The 13,128-nt window shown below is 36.1% G+C and overlaps 1 protein-coding gene across 1 annotated transcript; it reads left to right on the top strand.

Moving 5' to 3' along the window:
• The first annotated feature begins 1,996 nt into the window (after positions 1 to 1,996).
• LOC125665798 (temptin-like) lies at positions 1,997 to 5,291 on the top strand. The gene is made up of 3 exons (XM_048898681.2): positions 1,997 to 2,804; positions 3,143 to 3,293; positions 5,177 to 5,291. The coding sequence occupies exons 1-3, from the start codon at positions 2,541 to 2,543 to the stop codon at positions 5,257 to 5,259; spliced, it is 498 nt and encodes a 165-aa protein (XP_048754638.2). The 5' UTR covers positions 1,997 to 2,540; the 3' UTR covers positions 5,260 to 5,291.
• The last annotated feature ends 7,837 nt before the right edge of the window (positions 5,292 to 13,128 follow it).

Raw genomic sequence — 13,128 nt, forward strand, 5'->3', positions numbered from 1 at the left:
TCCATCCTGTTATGTCGTCACTGTATGAACTTCTGCTATCCACCCTGTTCTGTCGTCACTGTACGAACTTCTGCTATCCACCCTGTTCTGTCGTCACTGTACGAACTTCTGCTATCCGCCCTGTTCTGTCGTCACTGTATGAACTTCTGCTATCCACCCTGTTCTGTCGTCACTGTATGAACTTCTGTTATCCATCCTGTTATGTCGTCACTGTATGAACTTCTGCTATCCATCCTGTTCTGTCGTCATTGTACGAACTTCTGCTATCCGCCCTGTCCTGCTCTGTCGATACAATCAATCAATCTCTCTTTGGGAATTTTTTTTTTACAGTTGTAGTAACAAGAGATCAAAAGTCTGTCGCCCATTACAGTTTTGATTCTTTTACTTTTTTATTGTCGACTTCCCATTTTCAACTTTATGACAAACGGGATGATTTCAGCTTCTCCATCGTCAACTTCCCATATTTATGTAGCAATATTCCATCATCACCTGCATGTGGTGTTTATCTCTCAACTGATTCGATATGCAAGACCTTGTTCTGCGTATGCTGAGTCAGATTTTTTTTAAATTAAGGCAGGCTACTGACGGGTTTCAACAATCTCGTTAAAAAAAAGCATTTCGCAAATTCTAAGGTCGTTATAACGATCTAGTTTGCTAGTACACAATACAACCTATCATTGGGTCAAATGCTGTATGGAGTGTTTTATATCGATTGTTAGGCCTTTCTTTTGACTGGATTGCTCCGTTGGCATGATCAAGATATAGGGCTCACGGCGGGTGTGACCGGTCGACAGGGGATGTTTACTCCTCCTAGCCACCTGATTCCACCTCTGGTGTGTCCAGGGGTCCATGCTTGCCCTACTCTTTATTTTGTATTCCTTATAGGAGTTATGAAATTGATACCATTCGTTATCTTCACCTTTATTGTACAGTTTAATTCTGCTAAGTCTTCAGAAATCCATTCAAGTTCTCTACTTACATTAATTTCTTAGTCTGTTATTTTGCGCATTAACTATTCATGCTTAGCATCAAACCTTCACATTGGATTTTATGAATAACTAAATCTTGACAATATTTCAGTAAGTTGTGTACTTAGAATACATTACGTTAATCATTGGACTGTGTCACGTAAATCATTGGACTGTGTCACATTTAAAGTCCAAACTGCTTTCCGTTCATTCATAACCAAATCTGTGTTCAGGTAAATAAATAAATTTTATCCCAAACTTTCATCCATACGTTTAAATCAGGTTTGAAGTTTGCTAAGTCTTCAGAAATCCATTCAAGTTCTCTACTTACATTAATTTCTTAGTCTGTTATTTTGCGCATTAACTATTCATGCTTAGCATCAAACCTTCACATTGGATTTTATGAATAACTAAATCTTGACAATATTTCAGTAAGTTGTGTACTTAGAATACATTACGTTAATCATTGGACTGTGTCACGTAAATCATTGGACTGTGTCACATTTAAAGTCCAAACTGCTTTCCGTTCATTCATAACCAAATCTGTGTTCAGGTAAATAAATAAATTTTATCCCAAACTTTCATCCATACGTTTAAATCAGGTTTGAAATTGCCGACTAAGCAAGGTCTATTTTTAAATCCTAGTATTCGAACTGGTTTGCGGTGTTTGCTTTGGTCAGTTTAGGCGTAGTAGGCACGAGTAACGGACGTCAAGTAACTCGAAGTCCTTAACATTGTTAGATATTCAGTGTTTTACGTACATGTATATTGTTTCAGGCAGGTTCCACTATACCACTTCTGAAGTAAGCTTATCTACTTCATTATTGATATTAATTTCATTTCAGTTTATCTATAAAACTTCCAAATTTCTTCACTTGCAGTTTATTGTTGACTTTGTTGTGCAAAGTTGGTTCAAGTTTGCATATTGTTAATTTGCAAGTACTGTGTATAGTTTTAAAGTATAGGGTATATAAGTAAAGTGACGATTATTAGTAACAATGTGTGGGGGGGGGGGGGGGAGGGTTGTCAATTATCATACACCAGTATATGTATTGTGTAGTAAGTAAAGTACATTAAGTATATGTATACTGAGTATTGAGTAATAACATATGAAGTAATTAGTAGAGTAAAAGTACATATATGAATATATACAGTGTATCGTGGTTGTAGTACAAAAATGTACAGTGTAGTAGTGATGCGTACACATGCGCACTAGTTTATGGTACATGTGCAATGTGAGATAACAATATGTATATTTGAAATGTGCAACTTGATTTTATAGATCCTTTAAATTAGTTACAAAAGTAGGTAGTAAGAGTGGGAGCCAGAGGAAACGGATTAGTATTCCAAACGGAACCACCATTCCAACTGGACCCAAAGTGTACAGCTATTGAAACAACCGCAGTGCCATTAAAGTTTTTAATTATATTTCATTTATTTTTGTAATAATTAGAAACAAAATGATGTAAAATTAATAAATATGTAAAGTGTAACAGTATCTGTTATATTTCCTGACAACAAAACGTGACATACTGGAAACATGTGATCACCTGCTGTATCAGTGATCTACACATGCAGAGTAGAGATAACGTGTGGGACTGTGGGATATATAAGCACAGGCAGACAGGCCTTCTTTCCTTGTGGATAGATTCATGCAAGATGATAAGGACCTTTCTTTGCCTTGTTGGAATTATAGCTGTGTCAGCTCATCCACAGTATAGGGATCGCATTCCTAATGGATACGCAGTGTACAACCCCTGTGGTTCATTCTTTTGGGAGGCTGTGGGACATTACGACCCTAGTCATCACACGATAGACAAAAACCCATTTGGCAGGGTAACTATGATTAATTACAGGAGAATAACCGTTAAAGCAATAAAATAATGTACGATGCACTTCTGTTGATTTCTAGCAGTCCACCCTCTGTATTTTTGTTGTTGACCTTTAACAGTGATCCCATAAAAACTATGTCTTTTCACAATGTTCAACATGTTTCCGAAATTATCAGCAGTACAAAGAAAAATTTCTCGATGTACAAGAAAGCAAAATGATTGACTGAATTTACGTAAATCTAGCGTACTGCCCATCTTTATGATTTACCAATGCTTGTGTTTTGTGCCTGAACACAGCATAGTGATGAATGCTTGATTTTTCATACTGTTATTCCGTTGCAGGCCTTCGCCGCAGCTGGGCATACGTGGACGGCTAGTCTTTGTCAAGCCGATTCAGATGGCGATGGTAAAAGCAATGGTGAAGAGCTAGGCGATCCTAATTGCACGTGGACTATGGGTGGAACACCTGACGGCAAATCTACAGGTCAACCAGGTAACCACCAGTCTGTAGATTCTACAAACTTTAAAGTTGTGAATATTTGACATAGAATTCATTTACCTTACTTAAAATCCCCCAAACACCATCATATATTGTCAGTTTTTAAATCTCCAAAAATGCTACACACTCTACTACTAGCAAAACTCTCCACACCAACCGAAACATTCATTTGTAACGACTGCATTGTGGGATTCAGTAATTGGAACAAATTATTGTGGAATTCAGTAATTAAGAGAACAAATCATTGTGGAAGTCAGTAATTAGAACAAAGCATTGTGGGATTCAGTAATTAAGAGAACAAATCATTGTGGAATTCAGTAATTAGAACAAATCATTGTGGAATTCAGTAATTAAGAGAATAGATCATTGTGGAAGTCAGTAATTAAGAGAACAAGTTATTGTGGAATTCAGTAATTAGAACAAATCATTGTGGAAGTCAGTAATTAAGAGAACAAATTGTGGAATTCAGTAATTAGAACAAATCATTGTGGAATTAAGTAATTAAGAGATCAAATCATCGTGGAAGTCAGTAATAGAACAAATCATTGTGAAATTGGGTACCTGTAAAGTACGAAACGAAATCTACCGAAACGAAACGAAACTAGGCTTTCGGCTTGATTGATACAGTTTTAAAAGTTCTAAGGGGAGTGAGTACATATCCGAAGTTGATTAGATACCATGTGCAGTTTCGGATCCATAAATTACAGAACAGAGGGTTACAGTCTCAGAGGTCTGGGGAAACACACTATACGAGGGGTGGGGTCGCCGACGTTGGATCTGCCTTTGGGCAGATACATTGTTTGAAGAAGCTGGTGTCTGAGAAGGTTGAGAGCATGAAGAGCTCTTAACCTCTTATTTTATCTCTAGCTGCTGAGGCGCGAGTACTTTCAATAATGGAAAAAATTAAATAGTATACCATATTATATGAATGCAATTCGGTAAGATACACATGTATTAAAAATTATTATTGATATGTAGTGAGTCTAAAGATAACTCTATACATTTTGGGTGTTGCTAAGACGGGGAATGAAAAAACGGGATGGAAAACGGATTTTTTTAATGCAATAATATCAGGGGGAGGTCAGCATTTTGTAAAATCAAAAGGCTTATGAACAAGGGAATCAAATTACAAAGAGAACGGGAGGAATAACTTAGAATCCACCGTTTGATATGCTACATACAAATATACGATATCCACATGTATACATATATTTGTCTTTAGAGCAAAAATACTAAAACATGTATTTATGCCCAAAGGCGAATCCAACGCCGTCGACCCCACCCCTCGTTTAGTATGTTTCCCCAGACCTCTGACTTGCTAGACTGTAACCCTCCGTTCTGAAATTTATGGATCCGAAACTAATTGCACATGGTATTCAATCAACTTAGGATATGTACTTTGTGTTTACTCCCCCCCCCCCCTTTCCAAATTTTAAAACACTTTGTTTCAGTCAAGCCGAAAGCCTACATTTAAAAGGGGAGGCGAATTCTATCTGTATGTGGTAACTTTCACAGGGGCCTAAGGTATCATTTTGATATTATAATTAAAAGATTTCGGTTATGCAATCTGTTTCGTTTCGGTAGATTTTGTTTCGTTTCGATAGATTTCGTTTCGTTTCAATTTCGTTTCCCACTTTACGGGTACCCTCGTGAAATTCAGTAATTGAAACAAATCATTTAAATTCTGTAATTGGAACAAATCATTGAAATTCTGAAATTGGAACAAATCATTGTGGAATTCAGTAATTAGAACAAATTGTGGAATTCAGTAATTAAGAGATCAAGTTATTGTGGGATTCAGTAATTAAGAGATCAAATCATTGTGGAATTCAGTAATCAAGAGATCAAATCATGCATTCGGTGTTTTTTAATTTCAGGTATCTGTGAGCCCATTGGTTCTGGTGCCTGCGGCTCTAACACTTTTTATTGTGGTTGTCATGGACATAATTGTGTTGGTTAAATACTCTAGATAAAGTGTTTTTGTATACCATATCGAAAGCTTATTATTTTGAGTAATACTTGTAAAATGGATATCATGTTAGCTAGCGCACATGAGATATTACCGGTAGAATTTAAGTACAGGACGCCATTCACTGTCATATCAGAACGTCGGTTGGTTTGATCGTTTGACCTCTATTGATATGTCCTACATGTAGTATATAACAGATGTAGCTATAATGTAATAAAACACAAGAAAGAAAGTAAGATGGAAAAACGAAACGGGTTGATAAATCTTAACCTGCGATGGAAAACAAAATTAGAGGAAACACTATATATTTCCTGTGTATTACATGTAGTGTAAATGGACTAGATTATTCATACCGTATTTTTTATAAGTAGAATTTGTAGCGAAACACATAATTTTTCCATTAAATTGGGTATATGTACTTAGAGAGAGCTAATTCTAGCGACTTTATATTTGCAGGAAAGATATGGAATAAATTGTTGGCGATATTCAATTTTAGCGACCTTAATACTCTCGCTACATGTAATAATGCCAAAATGAAATCCTCGCCAAAATTTCCGCTTATACACTGCACTGCTATAACTGAATAACATCATCATTTCCTGCACATTCCTGAATAACATAATCATTTCCTGCTCATTAAGAGTTCTTGTATAATTTGTATAATACGTGTTTTGTTGTCTCAGAATCAATAAGTGGGGTGAATGCTAACCGCCAACTCAGTTTTCAAGACACCGATTTTTAATTTCTACGTAAGTTAAAAGTGTCGGGAAACAATCGATAAAATGCCCAACCCTGATCAGGAAAACATAACTTTTCAAATATTATGCAATCTTTTACGTATGTTGTCGTAAGGTTTAAACCAAAACTCAAAAATGCAACAAGACAAAACTTTAAGCATACTGTAGCTATATAGATAATTCGTCTTATTGATCGATTTATTGATCTATCTATCTATATCAATACTGAATCGTTAAATTTGGACCCGTTTATAGCATGTATAGATTTGATTGACTATTCTATAACTCTAAGTTCATCAATCACTGTTTTCACGTGTGTTATCTAGAAAGATCGTGTCTTCTCATTAACATATGTGACGTAACTTGAACATGTAGTGCCAGGGAACGCTGATCGTGACAATGTCGGGGTCGAATTCTCACGTGTCTCTGTTTACAGGTAACCTTGGCTATAGAAATGATTGAGGGCCATAGAACGATATGTTCATGTGTGAACTTTTACTGAAAAGGTCAAGTCAAGTGATACTGTACCGGTATAGACGGTGACTCAATGGGACCCAAATCAAAATCATATATGATTAGTGGACAAATACTTACCCATCAATTATATGAATGCATCGTGATTAAACACCACACCAACGAAAACACCTTACGATTTAAATCATAGGTATATAAATCAAAATCAAGTAATTAGTCCAACAAAATCAAGTAATTAGTCCAACAAAATCAAGTAGTTAGTCCAACAAAATCCATCGTATTGTTCCTATAGTTTATAGGGAATGAAACCGATAACCAATTATCATTCAAAGAAAAATAAAAATAATGAAATATTGAAATGAAATATTGGTGTAAGTTACTAAACACTGAAAACTGGATTTTAAGATCACCCTATGAATACTTACAATATGATGCAGAAAATGGATCAGATTCTAGCATAAATTGGGCACGTGATATAAAAAGGGTGTTGCTAAAACGTGGAACGGAAAACTGAACGAAAGACGGAACGGAACGGAAGACGAAACGGAATGGAAAACGGATTGGGATTTAAGAATTAGAATGATTAAATAAATTAGCTACGACAACACCAATAGAGGAAAAAAGTGGTTTACATTGATTAAAATAAAAATTTTGGGAAATTGTTTACAAGCGGTAAAACAATTTTATTGTAAAAAATTCTGCATCATAAATCAAGTAAGCGAAGTTTGTATAAGAATTTACAAAGCATGTTACAAGAATTTAGAAATTTCGCCAGTGGCAGAGGCGTTAGCTAGCAGCGAAATCTATGGATAGAGAATGGAAAAACACACGTGGTTTATAGCCCCCCCCCCCCCCCCCCCCCGGGCAAAATGTAATTAGCGCGCATGTACATGTATTTACACATAATACCGTCTATGTGTGTATCTAAAACAGGGAGTATGGAATGATGGAATGTATAAAAAAAATCATTATCTTATTAAGTCAACGAGTTAAGCACCATGTGTTTAATTTATTATTATTTAACTAACAGGATTGTGACCGCAGCACTCCAATCTTAAATAGGGAGGGCTTCTGGCAGTTTATTTCTGAACTAAATACTTGTCACATTTAGATTAATAATGAGATCACATTTTGATCCTATAAATTCTCTGTTAACTGTTAAGCAATTTCATATATTATGAAATAAATCTGTTAATTCCTCTAACGTAAACTTCACTTTAGTTTACATTGGTTCTGTTTTAAAGTCGACCTATACTCGGCTTACGTCACAATCAAATGTAAATGCGGAACCACGCTTCCGTTTTCCGGATTGTGATATTTTAACGATATCCATTTGATTTTTACATGGCGATACGAGATATGAATATCCGATATCAATTCCTTCCTGGGTGTTCTTATCTTCTTATCAGTCAAATCTTAAGTTGAGATTTTGTGGTGTGTTTTTTTAAAGGAGGGAGATAAAGATGATTGTAGCTTTAGAAAAACAAACAACATTTTGGTGGATGAGGGCGTGTCAATTACAGTGTACATGTCCGTGGGGCATTCAGTGTACATTGACTATTTATGTATGTAAAAGTTTTACTATGATCCAAATGTTCAACATATGGAATTGCGGGGCATCAGAAAGTGGGCGAGCCAATTGCGAAAAGGGGGAGGTCAAACCAATTCAGATTTCCACGAGCATCATGATAATATTTCTTTTGTGAGGATCCCGGGTAGAATAGGTTCCAAATTATCATCAACAAATACATGGTACGCTCGTGTAAGAATGAAAAGTTCACATTTTGCTGCTTCAATGACCACAGATATCGCAGTTGTGTTCGCGGCACTACAATGTTGCACAGATATTGACGCAAGCTTCAAAGATCAGCTGCAAATAATTTGTTTTATTTCACCGACCGTCATGAATTTGTCATTTTTTCCTCATCCTCTCTCCTTTTTCAAAATTATTGGGGCGGCATCTATTAGTTCCTTATTGAGATTGCATCTACTTAGACCGTCGTAAGTGGTGTACGTGTACATATATCCAATTTATGTACATGTAAATGATTTCATGACCTGTAGAGATTCATATAAAACTTTGTCTCAGGATATAAGATATATCACACATTACACGTATACATTAATCATATAAGTAAAATCATCAAAATTCAGTTTCTTATTTTTGTTTTGTGGATGACTTCCCATTCTCTCTGTAATGTCGGTTTCCCTTGTTCATAATACGTCTTTCGATTCTACAAAATGTATTTCTCCTCACAACATTTTTGCACAAACTATTTTCCGTTCCGTTCCTTTTTATCGTTCCGTTCCGCGTTTTAGCAACACCTCTATTTAGATTGGGTCTTGGATGAGGCAGGATATTATGAACGCTTAACGCATATCATGTACAAAAATAGAATTCTAGACATATATATTTACAAGAGTGTAATGTATTCACGGAGAACTCTTAAAAAATGTTTTTTATATAAACACTTTGTACATCTTGACTTTTGTAGAATTCAACCACACTTAACAAAACCAATTAACAACAATTTAAATCTCACACTCTCTCTCATTAGACTTTTCTCGCACTGTCTAAATATTGAAACTGGAAGATACCAGGGCGAGAGCAGGCAGCACAAATGATGTGATGTTTGTGGCACCCAACAAATTGAGGATGAATTTCATTTTATCCTTCAGTGTCCTAGATACTCCTACATTTGTATGTAAGAAAAAAAAATAACAAATACTATTACAAACCGCCAGGTTAATGTGAACTACTTCACTTACTGGGTTCACAACACACACCTACCCCGGCTGCTCCAAGAAAATATCTTCATTATGCTCTTGCTTCATTTAACGCTGAATTGTTTGTTTACTACCCCACAGATGTATATAGTACCCTTTCTTTAGCCTTTTTTCTGAACTCGGAACGAGGTCTATCGAAATTCTGATAAAGAAGCTGATTGGGTGGTTGTCCATACAAACTACTTTGAAACGAAGTATAGAGAAATGAAGAATACATTTTCCGCAGAAAGAAACACAGATTCGGTATCTAAAAAATTATGGTCGCAGGGATAAAAAAATAGAGCAGGTTGGAAACCGAAACCACACATTTATTACATGTTAATGTTACGTGAACATTTTTCATAAGTCTGTTGGTTTTTCTCTTAGAAAAAAAAAATAAAACGAGAAAACCCCCACGGATAATATTGTAACGTGCAAGGAGTCACTGTCTGACACTCCTGCGGGATCGCACCCATGATAGAAACGGATAGTCCTGGCCTGCTACGATGTATATTTACAAGTGCAGACTTAAATCAAAACCATCTACGAGTGAGATGCAAGTCTCTATATAATGCACTCAGGCGAATACGCAAATCCTTATATAATGCGCTCAGGCGAATACGCAAATCCTTATATAATGCGCTCAGGCGAATACGCAAATCTTTATATAATGCCCTCAGGCGAATACGCAAATCTTTATATAATGCATTCAGGCGAATGCGCAAGTCTCTATATAATGCACTCAGGCGAATACGCAAATCTTTATATAATGTGCTCGGGCGAATGCGCAAATTATTTCTGTATAATGCGCTCGGGCGAGTGCGCAATGTATTGGTTCCCACTGCGCTAGTGGTGATTTGATCAGCACACTTAGTTCACTTACGCAGTAAGCAGCAGGGCGCACCACACACTTGTTGCTGACGTAGTAATAAGTAGGGATGTCGCAGCACACTTATACTACAACCAGAGGAAAGTGGTGATGATCACACTCTTAGTCTCTCATACGTAGAGCAGGGACGCGCCAGCACATCACAATTCTAACACAAAATAGCCAAAACCCCTCAGTACTGAGAGCAAGGATAGATCAGCACACTCTATAAAGATATTTTCCTCGTATCAATGACCTACCGAGTTTTACCTCACAATCAATCTTTTTTCTTTATTTCAAACTTAACCTCAGAAAACCGTAGATAGAAGTAAGTTGCGTCCCTGTTTCCCGCTAGGTGGCGATACTTGTCCCGGGCCAAGAACATCTTCTTTACACTGAACGGTGTAAAGTTTCTCCACTTATATATTTCGAATCGGTGAAGTGAGCTTTGAAAAAAAATTAAGAACTACAAATATAGTTAAATGAGTTTAGTTCAGTTTAGAAACGAATTGACAAAAAGAAATGCGAGAATATCAGGCTTCGGGGCCACCAACGCTGAGATTTCTCAGAAAATTTCGGTTTTTCTCACCCAACTGTGCCACCAAATAAATATTTTCTCAAACTCAGATATGTTTTTGAGTTTTTCCTCACATTTGAGAATTTTCTCAAATGCGCGTGCCACCAAACTATTTTTGAACTCAGCTGAGAAAATGATTTGAGATTTTTCAGAAAGTCCTGAGATTGGTAAATAGCAACCTCAAATAAAATCTCAAGTGTATTTACTCACACAAAAAAAATGACTGTCCGACGACTTCGTCAACGCAGACGTCGTAGGAATGTAATGATTGTGAGGACAAGGAGAATCCTTGACAGGTCCAATCCCTTGGAAGGGTTGAGCGAGTGATATTTTTGACAGATATCGTTTATTTTCCATTTTCCGTCACCGTTTTCTTTATAGTAGATTTACTTAAGAAAACCAGCTGTTCAACAATCGTCTCAAGAATAATCCTTTATCCCCCCCCCTCTTCCATTTTTGGCACGGGGTCGTTTTATATTACGGTAGGTGACTCTCAATGTTTCTAAAGTCCAGAAGGCAGAGCAATAAAGGTGGACTTGTGTCATTTGACCGGAATATTTTTAATATTTCACAGCTGTGAGGAACTTGTGCACATCAAGACAGAATTTCACAAGATAGCCAGTAAGGAAATTCCACTTCAAATGTAACTGTTGTCTGCTACCATTCTCTCGCCACAGGGCGCGCTACGCAAGCTTCTCTTGGAGCGTAGCGTAACGCCCTCTGGTGAGAGAATGGTCTGCTACAAGCTACTTATACCTAGTGAGCATGACCCTTACATTAAAGCGTATCTTGAACCCGAGTTCAGTATCGCCCAACTGCTGATGTACACGTTATATATTGTGTCAATGACAGTCTCATTACCTTTCACTTCTCTATAAAATGATGAAAAAAAGTTTCTAAAATATAACGTATATAAAAAATCAGAAAAAAATAACTGTACATGATAGTTGTGTCACCCCCAGACACTTGAAGTATGGACACAACTACCCCCCTTCTTATTTTTATTTTTGTGGCAATAATTTCTCCGAATCGTGTGAATTCCCACATATGTACATATATTAGTATCTCACAAGTGGTCGCATATATCGATCAGTATTTCACAAGTGGTCATCTCAAAAGCTTACAGAAGGTAGAAACTGACTATTCAGAACGACGGATGAGGATGATCGATGCACCGAGGGGAAATAACATATTTTGGATAAATTATTGGCTAGTTACGTATCGGTTGCCATGACCTCGACCCCGGTCAACCAATGTCTTACCAGGTTTCTATGAAAACAGGTAAACTTCATTTTTACAATGTACAAAACTTGATATGTATATTGTTAATTACGACATCTCATATATTTGTAAGGTATAAGTACCTAGAAAATTCGGTGCTGCCTTAGCCAAGGTGATAAATTTAGTTCTGTTTTTCAGGATGCAGGACAAATCTATAGTCATTAGAGCCAACTTAAAAATTACTTTTCCATTTGGTGCATGAGAAAATTAGCTGTCACCAAGCATGCAGTTTGGGGAAATTGTTGGCCCCCTGATTTCTCCCTGGCTGATTTCTCTATAAATTGTACATTGCGGTGTACACAAATATATCAATGAGGGGATATATTTCTTTTACACTATACACAGCAAGACATTTTGTTCCTTAAAAAGTATCAAAGTTTAAAAAAAAATGAATTGAGGAAAATTTTCATATTTCTATTTCGTACTACTTTAAGAGGCAGTTGCTTCTCTAAAGAGAATATGTTTTAAATTCAAGATGATTTTTTTAATGAATGTAATTGTTACCGAAAAGTGATATTTCCAGTAAAAACAAACAATAAATCTTATCTGTTACAGTCATTAAAGATTTTGTACCATGTTTTTATAAACCGAGCCTCTTTGTTTTGCACTGTACATACTGTATCATATTTCATAGCATGTTCCTAGAATTGTTCTGCTATAATTATTATTTAGATAATAAGATTTGAAGCAACTAGATATTTGTCAATTATGTATTTATTCGTAGTAGGAATTATGAAAGATAAAGCATTGGGAGAACATATAATGTATTTTAATGATTCTTAAATACTTGTCAGGTGTTAAAAGGGAGGGGAATTAGATGACAGTGAAGTTGCAACTCACATCATTACAGTAACCCTCTCCATCATGAATATAAATGCACTGTATTTACACAATATGGTGTTTATCAGGACACCAATTGAGTAATACAAGAAAGCATAGTTTTAAGGAAATTGTTGCAACATTTTTCATTTTCAAAATAAAATATTTGCTGTTTCTAGTGTTAAAAATGTAAATTTGTAGTGGTGATGGTTTTGATAAAAGTTATCAAAATAATTGGGAAAAATAGCAAATACTCATGTCAGTAATATTTGTCCCAAAGAGATCGAAGACTTCAAATACTTTGTATGGACCTATCCATGTCTCAAAGAGAATGCAGT

Source organism: Ostrea edulis, chromosome 10 (assembly GCF_947568905.1).
Source record: "Ostrea edulis chromosome 10, xbOstEdul1.1, whole genome shotgun sequence".
In the NCBI taxonomy this organism is placed as follows: Eukaryota; Metazoa; Mollusca; class Bivalvia; order Ostreida; family Ostreidae; genus Ostrea; species Ostrea edulis.

Bases quoted from the DNA above. Each gene is read 5' to 3' on its own strand.
- LOC125665798 (XM_048898681.2), top strand. From the start codon at position 2,541: ATGCAGAGTAGAGATAACGTGTGGGACTGTGGGATATATAAGCACAGG. The intron at 2,805-3,142 runs GTAACTATGATT...ATTCCGTTGCAG, and splicing joins ACAAAAACCCATTTGGCAGG to GCCTTCGCCGCAGCTGGGCA. The intron at 3,294-5,176 runs GTAACCACCAGT...TTTTAATTTCAG, and splicing joins CAAATCTACAGGTCAACCAG to GTATCTGTGAGCCCATTGGT.